The sequence below is a fragment of the Crocodylus siamensis genome, chromosome 1, assembly GCF_052110815.1.
Source record: "Crocodylus siamensis isolate JL-2025a chromosome 1, ASM5211081v1, whole genome shotgun sequence".
NCBI classification, from domain to species: Eukaryota; Metazoa; Chordata; order Crocodylia; family Crocodylidae; genus Crocodylus; species Crocodylus siamensis.
The window spans coordinates 166,788,528-166,816,492 of NC_143395.1; the positions used below are offsets into that span (position 1 = coordinate 166,788,528).

The 27,965-nt window shown below is 43.1% G+C and overlaps 1 protein-coding gene across 2 annotated transcripts in view; it reads right to left on the minus strand.

The window, feature by feature from the left end:
• MIA3 (MIA SH3 domain ER export factor 3) overlaps positions 1-20,576 on the minus strand; it is a 35,903-nt gene extending 15,327 nt beyond the window's left edge. Inside the window, exons 1-7 of one of the 2 annotated variants that reach the window (XM_090048403.1) lie at positions 20,379-20,576; positions 18,222-18,355; positions 12,836-12,922; positions 8,506-11,473; positions 6,830-7,120; positions 3,111-3,244; positions 674-805 (exon numbers count right to left, since the gene is read on the minus strand). In XM_090048403.1, the coding sequence (XP_089904529.1) occupies positions 674-805; positions 3,111-3,244; positions 6,830-7,120; positions 8,506-11,473; positions 12,836-12,922; positions 18,222-18,355; positions 20,379-20,520 (3,888 nt within the window). In that variant the 5' untranslated portion in view covers positions 20,521-20,576. The remainder of the gene's footprint in view (positions 1-673; positions 806-3,110; positions 3,245-6,829; positions 7,121-8,505; positions 11,474-12,835; positions 12,923-18,221; positions 18,356-20,378) is intronic. The other variant, XM_090048410.1, reaches the window with a different exon arrangement.
• Positions 20,577-27,965: the final 7,389 nt, after the last annotated feature.

A 27,965-nucleotide genomic window follows, 5' to 3' on the forward strand; every position in this document is an offset into this window, starting at 1 on the left:
GCATTAACCACAAAACTAGCGATGAAATCACGAATGTTGTCTCAAATCATGTTGGTTTTCTAGGTAGAAGTTATCATTAAATATAATGGTTGTAAAGTGAAACTTCCAGTTCACTAGTCTTTTAAATACAAATTCTTAGAAAGGTGGCACTTGAAAGCTGATCAGGACTAAATAAATTGTGGAGGGACTTGTTTGTGGAAGAAGAGGAGAAATGTAAATACAGTATATGATGGCCAAGAAGTGGGCTAAGGGAGCGGGACAGAATAAGGACTTGGTTTCTAGGGGTGCTGGAAGTGGTTGGATCAGGCTGGATCTGCCAGCACAAAGGACAATTAAAATACTTAGGGCTTGGACCAGATACCTAGGAGGCAGCACTGCATAAACAATGCTACTCTTCCCAGCATTCTATTGTTGCCACAACAAACCTCTAATTTTGATTGTATAAGGTACCAGTTATGGAATTCCTTTGCCCAATTAAAAAAAAGATAGTATTGGTTTTGAATAAATACTAAACACCAAATTAACATTATTAATCTGGACAGCAATAGCAAAAAGCGTAACAGAATAGGCACTGCTTTGATGTTGGGAACAATGCAAAGATTGATCCATGTAGGATCCAAAGTCATGTATGGCATTAAATCTCCCTATGTTTGCAAGCTTGAAGGGCACTCACGGAAAGGCAGGTTCTCCAGAAGACTACAACAAGCGTAGCAATTCCCACTAAGGTTGTGATAACAATGGGTTCCCAGGGAAGTCCATGGAAATCAGGCCCAGGCCGAAAGTCCTCAGGCAGTGCGGCTACCAGCTAAAACCACAAAGTTAATAGTCACAAACACTTTGAAGATATTTTTCATGAAGTACAAAGTAAACCAGCAAGATGCCCAGTTTTCTACCCATGACACCAGAGAGGAACATCCAAAGCTTCCTGCAGTTGTCCTGACTGCCACACATGGCAGAGAGAGTTCCCTGCTCTTGCACAAGTTTCCTTCTTGGTATGTCCAAGTGTCTGTCATTTGCCTAAAGAAATACCTTGGCAGCCAACAAGCAGTTCAGTAAACAGGCCAGAAACATGGCCACCTTCTACTTGAAAGTTTGAATATCTGACAGAACCCAGCAATAAGGAGCTACCAGACAAGGGACAGACGGAAAGCTAGCCAAACAAGAACCAACTGAAAATCCCTGTCACAAAAACCCTGGAGGTCACTGGGCATTTTAAAAACAAGGCTCTCTCATACATTTAGAGCATGCAGTAATTTCACAAGACAGTTGTTGCCACTATATATGAAACCATGAGGAAATGCAGTCAAAGTTCCCAGTTTGATCATTTCTTTCCTTTCCATTTCACCCTTGCCACACAGTCTTTAACAGCTCTCATATTAGTTAGACATGAGACAGCATTAAGTCAAGTTGCAGGGCCCCAACAAACTGTACCACCATGGCAAACTGTATGAGACCCTTGCACCTGGAGCAAACTGAGCGCTTCAAGCATGAAGACAAGAGTCTCAGAAGCAGCGAGGGGGTCTCCAGAGAGAACAGACATCTGCACTCCACCGCCTTTGAAACCAGAAACTAAAAAGGCTCAAAACCCAACTCACCCACAGACCTGAGTTGCTCTAACATGTTTCCCCACCTACGAACTAAATAAAAAGCGTTTGCCTGGTTTCTTTCTGCACTGCAACCACAAGGCTGCTGTCATCAGTAGTCCAGATCAAGCTCCAGGGAGGAAACAATGGGCCAGGGGCAAACCCTTAACAAACCCCAGTGGCAACATCCCTGGAAAGGCAGGCAGATCCCAAGTCACCTGGCACACACTGGGCCAGCCAGCTGCATCGCATCCCGTTGAGTGAAACAAGGGATCTTGGATGGGGAAATCCCCCTCCCTGTTCCCACCCCTGGGAAGAACCCCAGAAACAGGGCGCTTCTTCAGCCGCCCCCAGGAGGGAACGTGTGAGCACAAATACACACAAAAGTGTGTCTGTGTGCCAACCTGCGTGTGCCAATGTGCACGTGTGTCCCCCCCCCTCCAGCCGGCCCCCGCGATGCGACACCTCCGGCCCAGCGCGGCCCTCCACCCCACCTGCAGCAGGCGGCCCTGGAGGGCAGCGGCGGCGACGCGGGGCGCGGGGCCCGCGGGCAAGGCGGCGGCGGCCAGGCCCGGCTCCATGAGGCTGGGGGAGTGGGGGCGCGAACTTCGCCTCCTGCGCTCGCTCTCCCGGCAGTAACACGTCACCTGAGGGTGACCCCGCCGCGACCTCCCGGCTACCTGCGTCATCCCTCCGCGCCGATGAGGGGCAGAACCCGGAAGTTAAGCTCTTTCGAACCTTCCCTGCGGTGGCCCGCCCCCTCCTGCCCTCAGAGCAGCGGGGACGGGGGAGTGGGTAGTTTCCTCGCGACCGTTTGGCAGCCCCTGCCCCTACCCCTACCCCCCCCCCCAAGCGCCGGCGCGTTTTTCAACGTGAGCGCGACCCTCCTGCTGCCTGCGGGCACCTTCCCGCTGCACGCAGGAGTAGTACCAACAGCAACAACAATAACAATAATTTACAAAAGTGTTGCCAACTCTCATGATTTTTGGCACTGTTCTTAAAGTCTATGCTTCGGGAATGTGAAAAATGTAGCTCTTTCTTGCACATACATACATACAGATATACGTATCTATAGATTTATGGTTCTTAAAGTCTATGCTTTGGGAATGTGAAAAACAGCTTTCTTTTATTTATATTTTTATATACACATATACATATATACACAGACAACCCATTCTATATATCTATATATATAGACCTCTATTGATAGAGATATTATATTTATATCTATATAGATATATAGAATGGGTTCCATACATACATACACACACACATATATCTGTGTGTGTGTGTGTGTGTGTGTGTAAATAAAAGAAAGCTAAGTTTTTCACATTCCTGAAGCGTAACTTTAAGAACCACGCCAAAAATCATAAGAGTTGCCAATGCTGAAATAATACCCCCCACCCCCATTTTTAACTGTCAAGTGTCCATGCGGTGGAGCTCCCTCGTAAGTCCACCACTGTGATTTCAATTCTCTTTTTGAGATGCCCTTTGATCCATGATTTCCTTGCTACCTGTGGCACTTACCATCTCCGTGACAGGTCGCATGTTGTCTTTGGCCCCCACAATCGCATCGCTGAGGGTGGCAAGGAGGGAGGGTGCCACAGCCTGTGTCTCAGAAGGAGGGTGTTTCTCTTCTGCACCAGGGACTGTACCTTGAGCTAAAAGAAGGCATTTTTTATTTTCTACATGATTGAGATTCGTAATGTAATAATAAGGTAATTGGCTTGTGATAACATGAATATCCACATCCACCTTTTCCCTTAAGAAAGGGACAGGTACAGAACCCATTCAAACCTCTCGTATACTCCATGACTGTAATAGTTAATACAGTATCTTAAGGTCTGTGCTCCAAGTATATCTTAAGTAGTGCCTACCTGCCCTTTGCTATGTTAAACAGAAGACCCCACACCTGGACAAGGCAGGGTCAAATGTTAGCTTTAATCATTCAGATGTAAATATGCCATTCGTTCTTTTCTTTCTCTACCATATAACTCTAGAATATTTTTTACAGTAAGTAAAATTAAAAGGACTGCATGTTTCTCATGATCAATCCAGCTGTTTCAGAGGTTTTTAAGACCTGGGTAGACAAAGCCTTGGCTCAGATACTGTAGCTGGAGATGGTCTGGCTTTGAGCAGGGGGCTGGACTAGATCAGTGTTTCTCAACCCATGGGTTGCAACCCAAAAGTGGGTTGCAAGAGTATATGAAAGGGTCACAAACAAGCTTTAAAAATGGATTCTCCTTTAAAAGGAGAAAAACAGAAAACTGCAGCTTTTCCCTGGCAGACTAACAGAGTTCCAGCCTGCATGGGCTGCTTGGGGTCCCCCCATGTCCCACACACTGGGGGGCTGGGGCTTGGGGGTGGAGGGCAGCAGGTCAGGAGCAAGGGGCTCTGGGTTGGGATTGGCCATCGATGTTTACAATAAGTCCTGGTACAGAAAAGGTTGAGAACCACTGGACTAGATGTCCTCCTGAGGTCTCTTCCAACCCTCATGTTCTGAATCTATAACACTTGCTGTGCTCTTCCACATTCTCCCAGCTGAACCCCTTCCAACCCTAATTTTCTCTGATTCAAATGTCATTTCCAGCACTGTTTGATGTAAACACGAATACACCTTAATCTTTACTCCAAGGGTCCAATTAGAACAGCATTTCCCTTCCCATCGATCATGACTTAAAAGTGGGTTGCAAGAATATATTGAAAGGGTCATGAACAACCTTTAAAAATGGCTTCTCCTTTAAAGAAGAAAAATCATGGAAAACTGTGGCTTTTCCCTTGCAGGCTGACAGAGTTCCAGCCTACAAGGGCTGCTTGGGGACCCCCCCCATGTCCCACGTATACCCCTCCACCCCACACACAGGGGGACTGGGGGCACCAGGTCAGGAATGAGGGGCACTGAGTCAGGACTGGCAGTTCACGTTTACAAATGGATCCTGGTACAAAAAACATTGAGAGCCATTGAACTAGAGTATTATGCCTTTCTAAAAGTAATATTCATGGTGTTGTGAGACCAAGCGTTGAATCTCAGACCTAATCAAACTCCATTCTGCCTTTATCTAGGCCTTCAGTGCTGGAGGCTGCAAGTGAGAGAGGAACAGTGTAACAAAACACCCTGGTAAGACCTAGTTTTCTCTTCATCTGCAGTCTGCCACCGTGCGACACAGGCCTATTTGAGACATATTGGGAGGGGGACAGACTTTAGGTCAACAGTGCAACAGTTACTGCCGCCCCGCCCCACCATTAATAGAGGGGGCTACTGGATATGTGTCAACTGATCTCATGTGACAAATAAAAGACAAAGCAGGGATGAGAGTAAAGGTCATAAGTTAAAAGTAAGTGCACCAAGGGTCAATACCAAGCAGAGTACACCAGACAGTGCACAGTATGACATGAGAGACTGGGTAAGATGGACCTATGGTCTGACCCAGTATGTGACAGTTCTTATGTTCTCAGTTTGCATTCTTGCTGGGCTGAAAGTATTCCTTTTATAAGGCCAGCACATAAGACTGCATCATAAGGATTTGAAGAAACAGAACTAATAATCTGCCTCAAAGATTCCTACATTACATTGTTCTTTATGCCCCTGTCTTCATTAGGGAAATGTTCTCTCTCCTACATCAAACTTTAGAAACTGTGTGTCAATAGCTTCCTGGCTAGGAAATCCATTTTAAACTTTTCATTGATGAGATTTATGTTGAGTTGGTTTTGGGCTGGTGCCTGTTCTATCAGTCACTCTGAAGTAGTAGTAAAACAGCAAGTTCATGAGGACCATTATTGTTCATTGGACCTGACACAAAAAGACACAGTGAAGAATTTGAAGCAGGGTGTACAGAAGCCTGGACATGACTGCTGACTCCAATTAACTCCCAAATGCTAATATAGAAAGGAAGATAGTTCCATACTGATCCTCTTTTTTGACTCAGACTTTGCTCCGTCTTAGGCTGCTGACTCTGCCTCCCAATCAACAAATTTCTTGCACCAATTCATAGAATTTCAAATAATTATTGATGCATATGGTTTTAAACCACTATTACATCCCCTTTATGCTGGACATGTTTTCTTCATCACTGTTAAGTCAGAGCAAGAACAGTAGTAGATAAAGACAGCCAATAGTACCATTTTGGAATAAGTGCCATGGCAAGAGATACAGGTGAAAACTCCTACTCCAGCATTAACAGGAGTTTGTGCTAACAGCATGAGAAAGCAGTATTTGACTATCCCTATGATTATTGATCTGTTTTATAGTAAAATGCACATTTGTTACATGACGGTCGGCTACTGCAATTCAGCTATAACATGGAGTCACCACTAGGGGATGAAAGGAGAGATCTATATGCATTCAGTCCTTAGCCTCTCTGCTGGGCTTGCAAACAAGGGTGAATTGGAGAGATGGGTATTTTGTCTGATGATAACTGGACAAGTTATCACACAGTCCTGCTAGCCTGGGCTGAGCCCAGAAATGGAAAAGCTCCACATCCCCTCCCCCAGTGAAATTTACTTAGTTTAGGAGGCAGGCACTTTTTTATACCTTTGATTAGACCAACTGAATAGCTGGAAGAGTTGTTAGACAAACTTTCAGGCATCAAGCTTTCAGCACTATATGAGCAACTGTGAAAAGGGTTACCAACTTTCTAAGATATTTCCCTTTCTTTGTTAGCTTGTTTATATTTTATATTATTTTAGAACATGGTGACATGTTGGAGATGCTTTACAATGAGTAACTAGAAATGAAGGTGATCATCCTCTCTGTCATGTGTAATGAAGTGTGACAAAGGAGTAGATGGTCCAGTGGTTAGTGTGCATCACTGAAATTCAGAAGACTCTGGTTCAATTCCACCCCCGCTGCAGATTTTTTCTGTGTTGTCTTTGGCAAATAACTCCCTCTCTCTCCCCCCACCCCTCAATTCCCTAGCTGTCAAGCAAAGATACAAATATATTAAAGACTGTGAGATGCACTGATGCTATGATAACAAGGTCATGTAAATACCTAAGGTAGAGGAACTGATTTTGCCAGTCTATCAAGTTCATCAAATAACTGTGTGTTAGAACAATTACTAGAAAACTTTTGCTTTGCCATTTCTGGAGTGCACAAAATGCAGCCAGCCAAGGAAACTGATCTTCCAGTTACTTCACTTAGAGCTGGACTGTAGAGTTGTTAAAATATACACTTCTTTTTGGAGTACTGAAAAGATTAAGGCGGATTTGCTAGGCATAAAACATTAAAGCTAGTTCAGAAAAATTACCTGCAGAAAAATCTTCTGTGTCACTTTGCCCCAAAGAACTGGACTCAAGGGACGTATCTGTCAATTGCATTCCTTTCTCACTTTCATAGACTTCCTTTTTTTCCAAGATGCTGGCCTGTTTGACAATATTTATATCATGCTCAGGATTCTTTGGTTTAAGAGTTTCCTCCTCCCCTTCAGGGGACTGGAGTGGCCTTCTATCCTCAAGCTGTGGGAATGTCTGATCACTCTCTTCAGCCATATTTGGGCTTCCTGTCGGGTGTCTGTCATATTGAATTTCTTTTGCAGTATCTACAATAGACAGAAAAAAATATGAATGTAAGATTGGTTTGGCACTTATTTCTTTATGGCAGTTTTGTCTAGTGAAAGATAATGACACACTGTGATTGACAAAACTTTCTTACATAAAATGTGTCATGCCAGACTACTACTTTATTTTAGTCCCAGCATATTTTTAGTCAAATTCCAGTGACATCCAACTAAATATCTGTATGGAGATTGGAAATAATTCAAGATATCCTCACAGGCCAGATGAAAAAACTTATTTTTTGTATCGCAGTAACACGAATTAAACAGAAAATAAATGGCTAACCATTTGGTTCTGTACAGCAGGGCTGTCAAACTCACCAGGCCCTATGGACCAGACAGTAGCATGGGATGAGTCTGTGGGCTGGATCAGGCCTACAGAGCAGTCCTGCACATTGGATTCAGTGTGTGGGGCCATAAGGCATGAGTGCCACATGCAGTGGGTGCCCTGGACTAGAGCTATGTGCCATGGGCAATGTGTGCGCCAAACTGGCTCTCCATTGCGCACAGTGTGCAAGGTAAATCTGGTGCACACCACATGAGGCCTCTGGGTATAAGTGAGACCCATAGGCAACATCATGGACCAGACAACAGGACTCCATAGGCCAGACCCAGCCTGCAGGCTGTGTCTTTGACATCCCTGCTGTACAGTAAGGTATACCCTAGCATTCTATATTGTCATTTACCACAGCATTTGACTGTCTTTGCTACAGTAATTACGATAATCCACTGGAAACTTACTGATGCCTATGTGAAATCTCTGGCTCTTCTCCCTTGCCAAGCTTGGCTTGTTCTGCATTTCCTCTACTTGTTCACTCTGTATTGTGAGCGTAGAGAATATTCTAATAAGGACTTTAAGGACGGTTATATAGATCATTTAAGTGCATGGTCTTTTATACAAAACACTACAGATATCAGAAAATCAAGTACTAGTTTTGCATGGCTACTGTGGAACCATTAGAGTTTCAGTGGATACTACAGGCTGCTAAATATTCACTGAAGGTTTGTGAATTGCCACAGAGACAGTTGTGATTGCCAATGAGCTCCAGCTGAATGAAAAAATAAAAGCGGTAAATAGCTGAGAGGCTCATCCTTTTTTTCAGCAACCTTCTGCTAATTAAGCAGATTGCAAACTACCTGGCAACAAAGTATCAGGGTACTATTGGATTAGAAATAGTGAAGTCCCTAGTGGACTTCATGGAGTTTCTTTCTACCCTCTCCTCTCATCTTATAAAAACTCTGCTTGCGGTAGAATTTTAATTGGTGTATTTGTTAGCATCTATTGTGTTCATTGTTTCTCTCTTTATATGCTAACAAAAGAAAACAGTGTCTCCTGAAGCAACTGTCATCCAGACTTTTAAAAATCCTACCTGCAACATGCAGCCTAGAATCCATTCCGGGATCTGCAGTGGATGCAAGGGGAGCACTGTCAAAAACAGCTGAATATTTGTGCCTTAAGGAATATATTAATTCCTGAATATCATCCATCACTGCAGTTTCTTCATCATACAGATCCATTTCTTTCACCACCTCCTCTTTGTTTTCTGTCACCCTTGAATCCAAAACATTTTCCACAACATCCATAATGCTAGACTCAGAAGACTCAACGATCTGGTCCAAAGTCTTTTCAATAGTCTCATGATTATTATTACCCTTCTGAGCAAGCTCCAGCTCCAATTTCATGTCATGAAACATTGCTTCTATCCTGACAATGTGCTGGGGCCCAAGATACTTTTTTAGACGTGCCACACGCTTTTCATCAAAGAAGTCTTTCATTATCATAAGCTGCTTCACAGAGTCTCTATGTTCTGGCTTCATAACTTCATTTGTGGTTCCTGAGATATCAGCAGACCCATGAAGGTGTGAAGACTGTTGGTGATCATTTATTTCCTGATCAGTTAAGTTCTCCACATCTTTCATGTTCTTCCATAAGTGGTCCTGTTGGAGAGGATTTTCTCTTTGATTAAAGACATCTTTAGAGTCCACCATTTCAGGAGAACTGGCATCATTTGACAAAGTTATTCCATCTTCATTTTCCACTTCAAATGATTCTAATGTTACTTTATCATCTTTGTCATCTTCCATGTTATTCAGTTGAGAAGCTTTTTTGATTTGCATGTCAGTCTCTTCATTCTTAATCTTGGTCACATCCTGCATGCTGCTCTTTTTTCCAGCCTGCTCAGATGTTATGTTTACTTCCTCTCCTATTTCATCATTTTCATAAACAGGATTAGCAGTTCCTGAAATAGCTTCAGTTGGAATTTCCAACTCTGGGTTTGTTCTTTTCATGTTTAATTTACTACCATGTCCACTTGCAAATCTCTCTTTTGACAGTTTTGCACTTGCAGCATTTTCATCTTCTAACAGCTCGTCCTCCATTTGTTTTGGGTCATAGTCTTCTTCAACTTCCAGCTCTTCAGACTCAAGTTCTGGTTTTAACGTTTTTTCTCTGGTTAGGTCCGTACCAAGAGCTTTGTCCAAGTTTTGATCCTCATTGTCAGCAGTGTCTTGTTGATCAGAACTATCTGCGTTCACCTCCTGTTCAGTGTTCATGGATAGATCTTCAGCAGGACTTTCACCAGGGGTTTTGTCTGGTAGTGTCTGGTCAGCATTTTGAGAAAGCTCTTGTTCTACACCTTCTTCTGTATACCTGGTCTCATTTTCCTGTTGCCTAGCTTGCTTAACAGCTGCTTCTCTCTCATGCCAATTACTCAGGTCTTTCTTCTCTGTGGGAATTTTTTTTACCTTTTCCCTTGGAATTGCAACTTCTTCCTCTCTGAAAACATGTGTTTCTGTCTCAGGCACCCTCACTTGTTCTAAATCCTTTTCATCTTTCTGAACTAGTTGTGCCTGTGTAGGAGAAGTTTCCTGTTCTTTGCCTTCCAAGAGATCAGTATTCTCCAGGTCACTTTGGGATACATTTTGTAGCTCTTCCAGGGGTTTGTGTAGAACATTTACAGACTGTTTGCCCACAGCTGCTTTTCTCTCCTTCATATTTTTCCATAATGTTTTGTGCTTTGTTTCATTTTCCAGGCTGTCCTCCAAAATCTCCCTGGGCTTCTCTGTCTCTTTCATTATTTTATGAAGAGTCATTTCTTCAGAATCCTCTTTGCTTTCACTGAGGGGTGGCTTTAGAACATTTTGCTTTTTTTCAGTGGGTTGTTTAGACTCCAGGTCAACTTCCTGGTCAGGACCATTCTCAAATGTGTTCTGCAGTTCTTCAGATCCACCATCAAGGGAAAATTCCTCATACTGTTTACTTTTGTTTGTCTTTTCCTTTAAGTCTAGGTCATCTACAGGGTGCCCTTCCTTTTCTATAAGATCTTCTTCAGTTAGGTCCCTGAGCTTGGATTTTACTGCTTGTTTTTTCTCCTTACTAATATGAATCACCTCATCCTCTTCTTCCTTTTCTTCTGCTGTATCAGACTTGTTGACCTCGATATTATCATTTCTTTTTTCATTCCCAGTGACAATTGAAAAGATGGTGTCCTCAACAGACGTTAATAAATCTGAATCATCTTTTTTTCCATAATCTCTTTGGTTAATTAATTCTGTGGCATCCTCAGGGGCTTCATCAGGTTCAACTTCTTCTGAATTAAGGTCAGCATTTTTATCCACTAAATGTATTTCTGCTTCTGAATCCAGTGGAGAATTAGTTTCTTCCTCTTCTACAAATGACAGCAAGGGGATTTCTTCAGAATGATCCTTATGGTCTTCCAGGTTTTCTGTATCTTGAGTGTCTTCATTAAAATCATCTTCCAGTGATGTAACAAGACTGGTCATCTCATCATCAGACACAAGAGCATCTGCAGTTGAGCCAAATTTGGTTTTCAAATTCATAGATAGCTCTCTGTTTAAAAGTGTATAAGCATCAATTTCTTCACTCTCCTTTTCTGATTGTTTGGCTTCTTCCTGAGGAATACTCGAGTTTTTGGTATTTTCACTTTCAAGCCCTTCTGATTGTTCTTGTAATATTCCTTTCAAGTGCTCATGTGCCATTTGGTCTCCCTGAGAATTTTCTTCATTACTGTTTACAATGAGGGTATCTCCCTGGGATTCAAGGTCTCTCTCCACATTCTCAGTCATTTTAGAAAGTGAGCTATCTTCTTCTTCTCTTTCCTTCCTTTCTTCTGTACTTAATTCAAAAACATCAGTCTCAGTATCAACCTCTTCTGTCTCTTCCTCCCTTGTGATTTGTTCAAAAACTTCTTTCCCTGCAGCATTCAAATCTGATTCCCCTCCATTTGCCACAATTTCCTCTGATAATTTTAAAAGCTCAGCCACATTATAATTATCAAAATCATCTTTTCCTCCATCAAAACAAACAAAATCTGTTTCCTGGAAGAGAAAAAAACAAATCTCATTCAACGACAGCAAAACTGTTACTTAATCATCGTTACTTCCTCTCCAGTAATGATAAAGAAAATAGTTTGAATTTTCTACACCAAACCCTAGCACCTTGCCAGCCAGCCAGCCAGACAAGGATGCCTATGGGCCATGGTCCTGCACACTAGATCTGGTATGAAGGGTGGTACAGAGCCCAATCCCAATACACCGGGCCAGGTGGAAGCAGCACACGGTCCTGGGGCTTCAATTCCTGTACACAAGACTGCGTTAAGGCAGTGCAGATTTTTGTAGCCCTGATCCCAGCATGCAGGGTTGGGCAGAGACAGTACAGTCTGGAGCTGAGTGTGTGGGCCCAATCTTGAGGTACAGGATCCAATATGGCCTGTACACCAGTCCCATACCACTCATACGGCTTGTAGGGTCAAAAGGTTGAGCAACTGTTCTATACCATTGCATTTATAGCTACGTTTCTGTTCATTTGGGACTAAATTTTGAAACCCTCTCACTGAAATCATTTGGGGTTTTGCCTGGCCAAGGACCAACTGAAACCTAAGTAAGGAACATGTAGTTTAACCCACTGTTTGAAAGTCCCAAGTAGTGAGGAACAGCTAGAGAGCTGATGGCAGGAGTTGATTTGCATTATTTATCACTTGTTTTGAAATGGAAATTACTGCAATGTTGAACCACAGAAGTGGCAATGGTGAATTCTTTATTCATTTTTAGAGATGGTAATTACTTCAGGGACTTTCTCAGTGTCCTTTCTCAGTGTTGAGGAAGTGCCTAGCACGTAGCAGGCATTACCGTAATTATATAGTAATCCGAACTATTTTAATTATTTCACACAGTTTGTTCCACCATAACACAAATGGACCAAAATACAGTCTAGTCCTACAAATTACACACACAATTATTCCTTACGTACGTAGTCAAGCAACTACAATGGCACTGCCTAAGCAGATAAGTCTTGTAGGGTCATTTGTAGGGCTAACAAAATGGCTTGCATGTTTCTTAAATCAGTCACTGAATTCCAAAAGTTCTGGGAAACAGCAGAGTGCATAATGAAATGGCCCACACACAACCACGCTGGTCATGTTTCTTCTGTGCTGCAAAGAACACTGTCTGAAGTTATTTAGTAAGTTTTTGTCAGAATTTAAAAAAAAATGCTGTATTGGGGGGGGGAGGGGGAATCTAACAATCTAATTATCCATATATGTAATATTAGTTCACTGGCTGAAAAGTAATTATGGTTGTTCCTCTACACTTATTGAGGTCCCAATTCTCTCTTTCAATGAGTCCACTGAATGTTTAGGACTGAGTATAAGCAACCCTAAAATAACAACAACAACAACTTACATCTGTTGGTAATTCAAGCTCATCATTGGTATAATTATGTTTTATTTCAAGTAAATCCTTTGGAAAATATCCAAAATCACTGCCAACCTGCAAAGGGAAAAAACATACCCATCAATGTAAAAAAAGTTTCTGAAGTCACACAAGGAAAAAAGTTGTTTCTATAGATTTAATTTGTCCTTAAATTATAACTGGTAGTTAAAAATACATCACACATGTCTAGACCTAAAGCTTAAGTTATCACAACAAACTGGAGGGAAATAATTTTATTACTTTGAACTTCAGACATTAGTTAAGTCTTAGAAGACCACTGTGAAGTAGGGAAGAAGTATTATCCCCATTTAAAAAACAGGCTTACTTAAGAATGAGGCCTCATAACAAATGAGGAGGACCACTGAGAATTACATGGGGAACCTTGGTTCATGCTTGCTCTAATCTTTAACTCATAGTTTTAACTACACCACACACTCTCCTAAAACGTGTACATAGTAAAGCCTACCTCCTTGAAAAAATATAATATTCTAAAATTATAACTCTTACCTCATACTTTGAAAATTATTTAAAACCAGCTTTTAGGAGAATACAAAACTGCACCTGAACTAATTAATGTTTCTGAACTGTAGCCACTTAACACTGTAATTATAGACCTAAATATTAGGGTGTAAAATATGCACTCCTTTGCAAACATTCTTGTTCTTCAGCGATGACTGTTTCTACATAAGCAACAGCTGCAGATGGTCATTTAAAAGTAAGGGGAGGAGCAGATCAAAAGCAAACATTGGGAGACAATAATCTCTCTTATCAATTGCTAGTTAAAGATCCACACAATAATACTTTCACTTGGCAGCTCTGACTGAACTGCTGTTCAGAAGCCAATATTAATATCATAGTATTGCTACAAAGATTAGATATCCAAAGCATTTAGAAACTGGTGGACTCAACCCTTAAAGGTCCAGAGTCCCTAGAGATCACCAACATATGTTAGAAAATGAGCATGCTTTCTTCTCTATTTCAATGTTTTTATAGTGAGATCAAGAAGGTAACTGTCAGGTTTCTTAAGAGTTTTTTCTTCTGAAGACCATTACATTATGGAACACATTAAAAAAGAACACTGTTTCCTCCAACAAAGACAAACAACCACCTCCCTCTTCTAGCAAAGTAATCAGATGAGCTAGATTCTGATCTCAGTTACACTGGTATAACTCGAAAGTGAGTTTACTCCACTGTAGATCTCTAGATTTATAGCAGCATAAATGACAACAGAATCTGATCCAGGTATGGAATTTGCATGTGTGGAAGAAACAACAGAAAGAGAAATAATTTCCTGGATTAATCCTAAATGAAACAGTATTGGAAACAAGCTTCATCAAAAGGCATGTTTATATAATATGTATCATTTTTTTTAATATACTATAGGAAAAAAGTAATCACTACCATATTATAGAAGTCCCATAGGTTACAGTTTAGACAGAGGTTAAGCCAAATTATTGGAAGCATCCCATCACCATAGGCCAGTTCTAAAGAGCTTTTTTTTCCCTTTTTTCACCATAGTATTATTCCAAGTCCATCCTCTCCACCAACTACTTTTCCTTTCCAACTCAAAAGATAAAGCTTCAAAGTATCCTTCTTATGCCCTATTGTATTTACTCAAATCTAAGACAAGCCTCCCCCTCATTTAACATGGGGTAAAAAAGCCCAACAATCTTGTTTTGGATTTGAGTAAAAGCTGTTGGGGTTGGAGAGAGGGGCTGTAGCTGCTGCAGCTCTGACTCCAGGCCCAACTCGGAGCAAGCAGCAGGGGAGTCAAGTTAAGTCTACTCGCTTACTACCTGCCCCCATGCCACTGTTTTCCCTACTACAAGAGTGAAGGACAAATTTAACATGATCCTCCAATAATTAGATTCTATACATGGAAAATTATAACAAATTTATAAAGTTTCCATGTATAGACTCTAATTGTTGTGGGGGTGGGGTGGGGAGGAGGAGAGCATCTTAACTTGAGAGTTGTCTTGGTTTCAGGCAAATACAGTAATCTTAATGATGGTCAAAATTAGGCATCAAAATTTTAGCCTCCTTTATTGTCTCAGTCACAAACCATACAAAAATTTGCCACCATGACCCATTTGCAACCTGTCAGTCTGTGACCAAAAAAAAAAAATCTTATTCAGACAATGCCATGCATGCAAAGGACATGCTCTTAATTCTGTTCAGGAACAACGGAAGCACAAAAAACAAAGGAGAATGGCAGAAAGGGAGAAAGGAAAAATACATCCTGCAGACCCTTTTGGGGATGGCATCACTTAATTGGCAGCTGAACTGATCTGCAAATGAGACATGAGTTTAAACACACTGTCTATTATGTATCTAGAGAAGAGAAGTAGCCAGGATGATAAAAGTCTGTAGGTATTTTTGAGGTGGTTATCCTAGTAGTCTCTACCTATGATAGCAACATCTACTCAAAGATTCATAAAACGCTACCGGCCATTTAATAATCCCAAAAAGCCACTACCTCACATTACATGCTAAACACCACAATGAAGACAGCAAGGATATATAGATATAGATATAAATCTATCTATATCTATCTATAGAAGGAGAATGAGCAGCAGGTTTCCCTTATTGTTTGATTAAAGGAAAAAAAATCATGCATATCATCAGAAATCAGAAATAATTATGGGGGGAAGGGTGGGCAAGGACTGCAAGAGTGCAAAAAAGGGCTAATTTGCTCTTCCCTTGTATGCAGGGTATGGACAACTGAAACCATTCAGATAATTTAGAAACAATGTTAAAGTCAGTTCCTAAACTCTGTGGATCTTTCAGAAACATTGTCTCTCTCAATGTTAAAGCACCCCAACCCTCAACAATCATTTAAGAGAAAGGTGAAGTAGGGTCTTTTTCGGACTGGAAATAGGGAACGTCTCTGGTGTAAAACTAACTAGTATTCAATCCTTTACCATGAGGTAATTTGTACGTCTGTGGGGTAGAAAAAGGAAATCTTGTTAAAAAGTTTGGTAAAAAGTGATAGTCATTTGTAGCTGCTCAGAAGTAGGCCCATTATAAACATACATCAATGGTTGATTTTGGCAGGACTACTATTTGACAGGAATACTTGAGGAGGAAGTTATGTATGTGTGTACTTCGGAAATGGTTAGAAAGCAAAAGTCTAACATAGGCATCACCTCTTTGTGCCTTGCAGAAACAGATTCCTTGAATTCCTATAGGATCAATGAAGAATTAGTCTTCAGCCCTCTTCTAAAAATATCCTCACCACTTCAGCATCTTGCTTGGTGGGATTAGTGGGGTTTGTATTAGCTTTGCTGGGAAGTAAACATAATCTATCATTGGATTCATCTGTCGTACATGTAACTATCTGGAACCTGCAAACTCTCTGTATGCAGAATTCCCAACAACTTTACTGGGAACTGTGCATATAGAGGCATACATGAGTGGCGTCAAGATTTGCAAGACAAAAGTTCTTTTCTTGCGCGCACACACACACACACAGTCACAAGAGTCCACAAAACTAGTAATTTTATGGTAGGAAGTTGTAGTGATACATTTCAGACTATGAAATGCAGGCTGCAATTTGATAAGCCTTACTTCTTCAATGATAGACAAATACAGTCTCCCTGCAATCAATTCTTGGTTTTAAAGGTCCCGCTAGGCCCCATTTAACACAAATAAGATTTGTCTCAATTTTTTTTAAAAAAAGGAGCTTTAGAAAGCACACAAAAAGGAAAATCCTATAATATTTATGTACAGTAATTAACAGTTATTTTAAGAAGTATTTAAGCATTCCTCGGACTTGTCTGCCACCAGTTCTTGAAGCATTGTTTTATCAGAGCAAGAGAAGGTGAGCATAGAACTAACTGGATACCAACAGCACAAAATCAAAACATATTAATATGTTTTTTCTATCCAAATAAATACATAAAAAACATTCAGTAAGAAGAAAGTTACATTTTTTAAATTCAGGCATAATTTCTAATGCAAACAGACTTTTGTTTTGAGTCTGTCCCCTCCTCCCCCGACCCCCAACATACATTTTCTTAAACATAGCAGCATTGCTTTAAATTGCCACATTAATGTCGCTTAAATGAAAATGGTCAAATTACATGTTTAATTCAAGCTATTTCTTTTCTGCTTAAAAACTGTGGGTCTGATTCTGCAGCTCTTGCTAGCAGAGATTGTAGATCTGAACCTGTTAGTTATTATTTTGCTTTCACGAAAAGCTGGCAGCCTTGGAAACCAGTGCCATCTAATTATCCAGGTTATTTATGGTACAGTACATGTCAGAAGGGAATTGCCAGCATGATACAATTATAAATTCTTCTTCTTTCACCACATGCTACAATTTTTGACTTTCTTCTATGCTATTTTAATTGGATTCAGCTAATGCTGTAAGACTGCCTATCCCTACCCTATGTGCACACTTTAGAAAAAGACAGTCACACAATACCCTGGTGTGGCTTTGCGAAAGGCCAGTCCAGATCACAGAGGTACAGAGACTTGTTGGAAAAGCAACATCAGTCTGTGGGGGCGTCAAATAGGGAAAGGGATATTAAGAAGAATATTTCATACATAACAGAGGATAAACAAGGATGTAAAAGGCCTAACCCTGCGAGATGCTGGATGTCCTTAACTGTAAACAATTTCAGTGAAAGCTGAGGTCTCCTCTCACCTTGCAAGAGGAGACCTCATGTTTTAACAAGCCTTCTCTCTTCCTTTTATACGTCTCAAATCTGCTGCCCTGTTGCAAGTAAAACTTCTTCCTGCTAAAGCCAATGGGACTTGTCCATGTAATAATTGGTTCACTACAGAGACCTTCTCTTTCTTCTGAGATGGCCTTTTACATTATACTGTCTTTTTTAAAGGACATGGTTTAATTCTGCAAGCATGACTACAGCAAATGGTCCCACTGAAGATCCTCCATCACTCAATTAATCAAGACTGCTCCAACATGTTGTAATTATGGTGCATCCGAGCAGCCTTACAGCACATCTACAGGCACCCTTAGTTTCTAACTAATCAGTTTGGGGTTCACATATATTACCGCAATGGTGCAATTTTTGTCACTCAGACATTACACAGGAACTTAAAAACAACAGTGGAAAATGTATCTTTCTTTAATAAGAAAAGCTCTTTTTTTTTCCTGAATGAATTTTGGACATTATTTATAGTACAAATCTAACCCAGCAGTATCCTTTAAGTATAAATATGATTTTTAAAACTAGCCTCAAGTGAAAGCTGCTTCCATTATCTTTCTATGGAGGAAAACTAAAAGATTTTTTATGTTTTAAAGGAGAGGCAACAGAAAAAGATAATACTAAAGGAGACAGTGCTAAAAAGTCAATAAACCGAGATAAAATACATACTGTGAAGTACTTACACTTCCGGCCCAAAGTTCAATTGATTTTCTTATTAATTTGTAGTATACGTATACTGCTTCTCCTTTTTTAAAATTTACGAAGCGACAGTCTGGACCTTTAAAATCTTGTGTAGCTTTCCCTCGACACATTAACACTGTACAAAGGAAGGTGGGGGGGAGGAACAGAATATTACATTTTTTATAAAGCACAGTCTTAATAGCACCATGATTCATCAGTAGAAAAAAGTGACCACCCTGCATGCAGAATTTGCCTAGTTCAAGAATCTGAACAAGAAGTGAAACTCCATCTAAAGCTGTCTAGTATATTAAGATAACTTAATGTCAGAGTTATATTTACAACCCTGGTAAAGCACTTTGAGAACTAGGTTTGGAAAACATCATGCAAGAGTGAGGTAGCAACAACAACAGTAATAACTTTCAATTAGATGGACCAAAACATGATGCCATCTGTTTCATAATGAATCAGCCTTCGTGTTGTTTAGTGCAAAAATGATACCCATGAAGCTATTTGCAGCAAGAGGCTTTTAGCAGAAGGCAAGATGCTGAGGGAAGCTAAACATTTGAAGTACTCCTTTACAGAAACCTTAAATTAATTAAGGGCTGTGTTTGAGAAAACCTCTGTAGCAAGGTAGATTTTAATGAACTTGTTCCAAAGTCTTCACTGCAGTTAATGAAGGGCATTTTTGCAATATAGTTACATATAGCAATGTGGATATTTTTTCTTCCATCAGATAGAAATGGGTCAGAGGCACTTGCACTTTTCCCTCCCGACACCAAATACAATTTTCTAGAGTACTTGAGAATGCTGCCTCACTCTTGCAAACCCCAGGACAAAGATGATGGCAGATTCTTGCTGGTGGAATGTCACTGTGACAAAAGGACTGGGTCCTTATTTGGGGGCTGTGAGCTCTGGAGCATAATATTCCATGCCATGCCAAAGAAATCCAGTAAGTCAAAGAATCATAGAAAATGAAGGTTGGAAGGGACCTCAGCAGGTCATTTAGTCCAACTCCATGCTTAGAGGGGGACCAGCCCCAGCTATCTCATCCCAGCCAAGACTATGGGTCTTAAAAACCTCTAAGAATGGAGATGCTAAAACTTTCTGGGTAACCTGTTCCAGTGCTTTCCTACCCTCCCTGTGAGAAAGGTTAGATCTGAGGAAAAACTCAACTTCTCTTGCTGAACATTGCTCCTTATGTTACCTGCCACCACTGGGAACCATTCAGTTCCCCCCGGTCCCCTCAGTGAGACAAGCCCATCTGTGACTTTCAAGGGATTGTGAATGGATAAGCCTCCCTTACCCAGGTGGGCCACTGACAAAGTAACAATTCATTTCATGGGATAAAAATAAAGCACAACTGGGGGTGTGAGTGAGAGCCAAAGGTTCAGACCCAGCGCTCCAAGGGGCTCCCAGCAGAGCACAATGGACTGGCCCTCTGCAGAGCCAGCCTGGAGGGAAACAGTCCTATTTGATGTGCCATAAAGTCATGGGCTTAGGCCCATCATGAGATACTGAAAGCCTCCTAGGGACACATCCACTGATTTCTTGGGACAAATCAAAGAAAACAGAAAGGGGCGCAAGGTCACAGGTAAATAACAAGGGATCTGCAAGGGCCAACTGCCCCTCAGCTGAGCGCAGGGGGCCTGCAAAACTCTACCCCGAGATGAGAGGAGTGACAGGAAGCCAGCAATAGGATGAGAGGACTGACAGGAAGCCTTCCCCGCTGCCAGAGCCTCCTTCCTTGGCTGGAGGATGGCCAGAGGTAGGAGGAGGTTGACCAGGAGGGCATAACAAAAAGGTGGGAGGAGAAGTGCAGCCAAGACCCCAGCAGGAGGCTGTTGCGGGAGCAGAAGGCAGGCGGGGCGCCCCTGGGGGCCAGGGCTGGGAGGAGCCGGCAGCTGGTTCGCACGGAGACTGGAAAGGCCGGCCTAGGCCTGTGGTCCCGAGGGACCCTGCTCCGCCAGGGACAGGGGGAGATGCGAGAGCCTCGCGGCGGCCGCCCAGCCCGTGGGGAGGATGCTTCCGGGGGGGATGGCAGCAGGGCAGGGAGGGACGGGGCAGCCCCCAGGACAGCCCAGCCAGCAACAAGTTTGCAGTAGGTCCCACGCACGCACCCACCCACCCTCGGCCCGGGCTGGACGGGCCCCGCCGCTTACTGCTGCACTCGGGGTCGGCGCAACGCTTGAGCTCGGCGAAGCGGCGGTCCGGCGCAGGGCCGGAGCCGGCGCCGCAGGGCAACGGCAGCAGAAGCAGGAGCAGCAGCGGGAGCGGGGCCCCGGGCAGCGGCGCTGCAGCCATGTTGGCGGCCGGCGGGAGGGGGCCGACACGTCAGCACAGCCGGACCGGGGCCGGGAGGAGGGAGGTGCCGGCGGGAGCCGCCCCCGGGATGTGCGGGGCCGCCCTGCAACCCGCCCCCGCGCGTCGCCGCCCGGCAGCGGCCCCAGCCCTGCTGCTGTCGCGGCGGGGACAGCGCCTCTCCCGCCCCGCGGCAGAGCCGACGGAGACCCCGGGGACAGCGCCGGCCCGCGGGGAGTGTGCGTGTGTCTGAACTACGTGCGCTTGTGGATGCGTGCTGTGAAGTGTGTGGGAGAGCCTGTATGTCTGAAGTATGCTTGTGTATGTGTGAGAGAGAGCCTGTGTGAGCATGTCTGTCTGTGAAATGTGTGTCCGAGGTGTGCTTGTGTATGTGTCAGTGAAGTGTGTGGGGGGAGTCTGTGTGTGTGTGTCTGAAGTGGGTGAGAGCCCCTGCGTCTGCTTGAAGTCTCTGTGTGCGTGTCTGTGAAGTGTGTGTGTGGGAGCCTATGTCTGTAAAGTGTGTGGGAGCCGCTGTGTGTGCATGTGTGTCAGAAGTGTGTGCATGGCAGTGAAGGTGTGTAGGAGCCTCTGTGTGTCTGTGAAGTGTGTGAGAGCCTCTGTGTGTGTGTGAAGTGTGTATCGGAGCCTGTGTGCATGTGTGTTGACTCTGAGAGCTGCCTCATGAATCTCAGCCAGCGATCAACACCCTCCTGGCCCCGATCCTTTCATGTTTCCAGGCAGAGCTTCCCCAGGCAGCGTTGCTGGCCCCTTGGATGTATTCCAGGCGGGCGGGCGCTGTCCTGCCTTGCAGCACTTGCTTTGAACCTGTGCCCTCATGCCTGCCTGTTTTCTCTCTTTGTCCCTTGAACTCAGTTGACAGTCCTCATTGGCCTCCTGGCTAAAAGAGGCTTATCCTTTTTTCTTGATGGGCCCAAACCCATGATCCATTAAGCATATCAGAAGGCCTGAATCCCAGCCAGCCCCACAAAAAGTGAAGTCAGCAGGGTGGAGAACTTGGACTCTGGGGCTCCAGTGTTGCTGCTCAGCTCTGGCAGGGCCGTAAGTTATGTTCTAGGGAGGTGGGGGAAGAAATGCAACCAGCTGCATGTCGTTGGACCCTCCATCAGGATCCTGCTTTCCTCTGCCAGGAAGGGGACTGCAGCACCCTGGGAATTCTCTTCACACCCCTTCCCAGGCATCTACTGCAGGCTCTTCCCTCTCCTGTGAATCCTGCAGCCTGTTTTAGGCTCCCTCAACCCTCTCCTGTGGGTCCTGTAGCCGTATGCCCCACTTCCTGGTGCTAGGGAGAACCACAAAGGGAATGTATTATGTCACTGCAACCACACTGACCTCTCCAGCAACCCGAGAGAGAGCCTGCAGCTGCTCTTCAGAGTTTTCACTTTCTTTCCCTGCTTCACCTATCCCATTCTGGCCTCTCGTGCCTTCTAGGAGGTTGCTGCCTGCAGCCAAGTGCACCTTTCTTCCCCATTTTGAAAAACCCTAGTCTGAAGCTTTCCTAAAGAAAAGCACTTGGAAAAAATAGGTTTAGGTCATGGTAAAAGTAACTTTAGCAGACCGGGGAGGTGATCTTCCCCCTCTGTGCAGCACTGGTCAGGCTGCAGCTGGAGTACTGCATCCAGTTCTGGGCGCTGCACTTCAGGAGGGATGTGGACAACATGGAAAGGGTCCAGAGGAGGGCCACCTGCATGATCAGGGGTAGCAGGGAAGGCTACGGGACCTGAACCTGTTCAGCCTCCACAAGAGAAGGCTGAGGGGGGATCTCATGGCCTGTTACAAACCAGTCAGGGGGGACCAGCAGGCACTGGGGGAGTCCCTGTTCCCCTGAACACTACCAGGAGTGACTAGGAATAATGGTCACAAGCTGCCAGAGGGTAAATTCAGATTAGACATCAGGAGGTGCTACTTCACGGTCAGGGCGGCTAGGATCTGGAACCAACTTCCAAGCAAAGTGGTGCTGGCTCCTACCCTGGGGATCTTTAAGAGGAGGCTAGATGAACACCTTGCTGGGGTTGTTTGACCCCAGTACTTTTTCCTGCCATGGCAGGGGGTTTGGACTTGATGATCTGCTCAGGTCCCCTCTGACCCTACCAATTATGAAACTATGAAAAATAAGCGGCTGGGAGGGGAGAATTCCTCTCCACAGCCTTCACTGCACAAAGTATCATGCACAGGGATGGACTCCAGAACTTAACAGGCTCCTTCCCTCTTCAAAGGATAAAGGCAAAGTAGTGTATCAATACTGTCAATGGGGCAAAGAGGCTAGTAAAGGCAATGGTAACTCTTTGTACTGTCTTGAAATACATGGTATTGCAACACAAGGACATATGCTGCACATGGACCTTGTGGGGACTGAGCCTGAGTTGCTGTGGGCGAGCTTGGCTGTGGAATGTATTATTGTACCAGCAGCGCTCAGATCCAGCCCAAACCTGCAGGGCTGCCCTGAGGAAATTTGGCAATGGGGGAGCAGCGACCATTAATACTGTCACTCCTCCTCTGTTGCCAAATGCCTAGAAGTTCCTGCATGTGAAAAGTTTAAAAAGAGTTGACGGGAGCTAAAAATGAGGCATTCTTTTTCAAAAGGAGCTTTTATTATTGTTATGTTTACACAAAGTGGCACCATAATAATACAGCAACAAGGGGCTTAAATATACATAACCTATATACCCAATGTGTACTTTTTTAACTGTACCAAGAACAACTCAAATGTTTCAGCTATGGTAAAGTAAAAAGTTGTAATTCAGAAAGTTTAACCTGAACCAAACACTGGGTCTTAATATTCTCCCCCGGCATATACCTTGAAAGTTCAGATCTAGTTCTGAGTTTCATGAATCCACTTGTTGCAGAGCAATGATCGTCTGATCACTCCCCAAAGGAAACTGCACTGTACTGATTTAGGGACCAGTCCTGCAAATAACCTATACTACTATATGAGCAGACCCATTTAACTAAACACAGCTACTCAAAGGGAGGTATTTGTATACACACTCATACAATCGGTTTTGAAATGCTCATCCTAGCTGTTTTGTAAGGTCCCTTTCCATTTGCTGTTATGTTGATATTAGTTACTTTAGTACATCGCTGGTATAATTTATACCTGAAGAGGAAAGGTAGCTCCATGGAGTGTAGGCTGCATGAGAAGAGAAAAACAGATGCAGGTTTGGAGACACAGGAGAGGTTTACTACTGATCCTGTTGAATGGCAGAACTCCATTTGGCTGCAATCAGAGGTGCCAACTCACAAATTTTTTTTGCTTGCAATCTGCAAACTTTTTACTGACACCCAAACTTTTTGACTGACATTTCTTATATAATGTAAATCTGATTTTTCTGCCAGGCCCTGGACAAGAATAACAGGGACTGGGTTCAAATTTAGGAACTGAACACTGACCACAGTAAAAAACTTGGCCGTCAGTAAAGCTTGCAGATTATCAATAACAAACATTTTCTTAGGTTGGCAACCTTGCTTAACTGCAGGAATGGTTTTATACCATGCTGCCCCAACCTCAAGGTTTCCCTGGTCACCTCCACACCCTGATACCCCAGACCACACCGCCTGCCATATGGGCCTTCTCACTCAATCCCCTGCTTTACTTACCCCTATCTGAGCAGAAACTCCCACCTTCTACCTCTCCATCCTCCCAGCTCTACAACTCTGTCCTAGCTGCATTACCCCCTCCCTGTACTTTCCAGGTGAGCACCTGTTAGAGGCAGAGGACAGATCAAGGAATGCAGCAGCCACACACAATGGGGAGGTAGCAGAAGGCTATATCCACAAAGTCCTGATGAGAACTCCCTGCTGCACTCCTGCTTAGACAACAGGTAGTGCTGCTCTGCTAGCTGTCCATCAAGCTCATTGTTTCTTAGTTTTTTATGGACAGATTTTTTTTTTTAACAACTTCACAGAAAGTGTTTTTTTGCCCTATTTTTTGCAGACTGTCCATTAATGTACAGATAGCTTGCAACCCTGGCTGCAATAAGAATAAATTCAGGGAGGAGGAAATTTGCAATGGACTAAAGGGGTGCTAGTGGAACCTCTGATAATGAAGGTGAAGGAGTTTTTCTTCTTTGTACATGTAGAAGAGTAAAGCCAGGGTAATTGTGATTTGAAGACTCCTTTTAAATTAATTACCATTTGTAAAAGCACTTTGTGATCATCATCGGAAGCAGAAAGCAGATTATAATAAGAAAGTGCTTGAAATTGACTTCAGAAACACATAAGGAGCACTCCATCATGTTCTTCCATTTATTGCCAGCTCTTATCTCAAACTACTAGCAATTATCACTAGTACTAATCACATTAGACACATTGCTCATGGTCTTATCATATGCTCATGGTTCCTGATTGCTGCTTTATATACCCATTTCTACACTCCCTAGGTATGCAGTTTGAGAGCCCAAACAATGCAGCAACATTATACAGCTTATGAAAAATATAGACTCCTTGGGTTTTTTTTCTACTTGCCTGGATCAGTTTAAAGGTTTTACCATAAAGTAAAACAACAGCAAGGTTGTAAGATACTTTCAAATAAAAATATACTTAAAATAATTGTAGAAGAGAATTATCTGATAACTTGCAACTGGACTTTCCTTTTTGAGCAACCAGTCATTTCTCATAACCTAACCAGTCTGCACTTGATTGGGAGATATTCAAGGGATACTTATATGCTAAAGCAGGGATGGCTGACCTGTGGCATGGACAGTCTTTGTGTGTGGCATGCAGCAAACCAGGAAGGGGCAAGCAGCACAGTGGCAGATAGGACAGGGAACAGGAAGTGGAGCAATAGATCAGACAGAGAGCACACAGCAAGGAGCTGAAAACAGCAATAGATCAGGCAGGGAGAACAGGGCAGGAAGCAGAGATCAGAATGGTGGATTGGGCAGGGGAAAGGGATCGGAAAGGTGCTCAAGGAGGACACAGGGCTTAATTTGTGGCATACTTGCCAAAAAGCTTAGCCACCACTGTGGTACAGGAATGTTAATGATGATTCAACAGCCAGTGCTATCTTCTCAGATCTAATATGCTCCTAGTGTAGTGGTATTACATACTTGTACAAAACATGCTGCTAATGGTGCTGGGTAGTGTCAGCACCACTGGAAATCACTTCCTTAACCTCTCCATGTTTCATATATCGCATCTGTAAACAGGATCTTCACATTTACTTACCATTGTAAAGTGCTTCAAGGTGAAAATCCCTATGATGTTCTAAGTAGTGTGGAATTTACAAATTAATTTAGCCACATACAATTCCTATATCCAAGTGGGAGTTAAACTGCCTATCTTAATTTTTGTGATCAAATAGAGTTCTCCAAGACTTATCTAAAAGTGTCTAAAGACTGAAAAGAATGAGGGTGAGCCATAAAAACAGATTTTATAGACAGCAAGCAGTAACTATTAAAGTAAAAATAGAAGCTGAATATCACATACATTTCAATATTTATAACCTGTAAAGAATCTGGAATGCACAAGTTTGATAATGTTGTAAGAATTAAGTAAAGTTAACTTTAGTTTGATAGTAGAATTCCTTGCATTTCTTGTAGTCGTATAATTTTCATTTGATGTTTAGGTTCAATCATTTTTGAAGACACAGCTGCTTATAATACTGCTAGGTACTGGTTTCTGAACAGAACAGAAAACCACTAACAGGTAACCGTGGCAAGCTCCGTAGATAGAAATTAGGAGGGAAAGGAAAAGCAGCACTGTGACAAGCTTTTGCCACTGAAAAGAAACAAGATCCCTTTTTTCAATGTATGGGAATTGCTCTCTCTCAAAGCCTCATGGCTAATTACTTATGATTCGTTTACAGACAGGGATTTACCACTCCAAGCATCCACTGTTCCCTACTGTTCAAAGTATCTGAGGATACTGCTGCATCAATTTTTTTCCCCCCAAGAGAAATTTTGTTCAAGATCCAGTAATTACTTGTAGCAAAGTACAGAAATGTTTCAGGTAATTGAACAGAGACTTGAATTGTCTTGAGCAAAACTTCTTTCAAAGAAGCAGAGGTGCGGAGTACATGGGGGCCAGAGGGCCCTGCCCCCCCCCCCAGGAAGAGGGCTGTTACCTGCAGTGCATAAAACATGCCACATGCTCATCATCTTAGCACCCCAACTCCCAGCAACAATAAAAGCTGTTGCCTATGCAAAAAAGTAACTATCACTCCACTGCTGCAAACAGTTGTGCTTAATTTTACATGAGTATTCCCACAAAGTCAGAAGACCTTATCATATACTGAATTTAGGCACATGAATAAATCTTTGAAAGACTGGAGACTGTATACTAATACCTCTGTTTCTTTTTGTCCTTAGCAGTGCTCCACATTGGACCACATACCCACCAGTCTGTTACTTTATTTGAGAATATGAATAAATTATAGAAGTTGTCAGCTCGTCTTTAGGAAAAATAAAAGATTTCCTTTTTATGAAACACTATGCACAAGTGTGGATCAAGTCCAAGCCTATTGAAAGTGGTTTAGTGAAACAAGCTCTACCATTAGTTTGTATACTTTTGATTTTCAGTTAGCATATATTGCCCTCAAGACACCGAATATTGAGGGGGGAAGAGAATGGTGTTTTTTATTATTGCTCTGTGTATATAGGATTATAGGAAAGTAGGGCTATAAGGGACCTCACAAGGTTATCTAGTCTAGTCTAGCCCTCTGCTCAGGACAGGATTGTCCTTGACTAAACCATCCCAACCAAGTGTCTGTCTAACCCACTCTTGAAAACTATCAAGGACAGAGATTCCAGTTTATCTAGGTAACCTGTTCCAATGCTTGACCACCCTCAGTCAGAAAGTTCCTCCTAATCTCCAAGTTAAATTTCTGCTGCTGAATATTGAGGCCATAGCTCCTAGTCCTGTGCCCTCAGCCACAAAAAAGCATCCCTCTCCATACTATCTCTAATCAGCCTTCAGATATTTGAAGACTGTTATTAAACCCCCCTCAGTCTTGTCTTCTCCAAACTAAATAACCGTGGTTCTTTCAGCCTTTCCTCATGAGTCTTGCCTCCTAGGCCCCTGATCATATTTGTTGCTCTGCACTGCACTATTTAAAAACTGTCCATATAAAATGTAGAAGACAAATTTCTTGTTCAGAGCATAGGCAGATTAATGCCAGCTGGCCCCCAGCTCAGGGGCCCCGCAACTCACTTCCTCATTGGCAGGCGAGACAAGTGGCACAGAGTCAGTTGACAAGCTAGATCAAGCCCCACATGCCAGGATTGGATACCACATTGCCTCCACTCAGCCCTATGCACCCAGATAGGATCTCACATTGCCACCACATGCCAGGGTCAGGCCCCATGCTGTCCTGCATGCCAGGGTCTCCTCATGGCTCTGGAAATTTGGCAGCAGGGGACTGGTGCTACTGCTCCCGCATTGCCGAATTTTCAGACCTTTGAGAATCCTCGCAAGCTAAGTGACATGGCCCT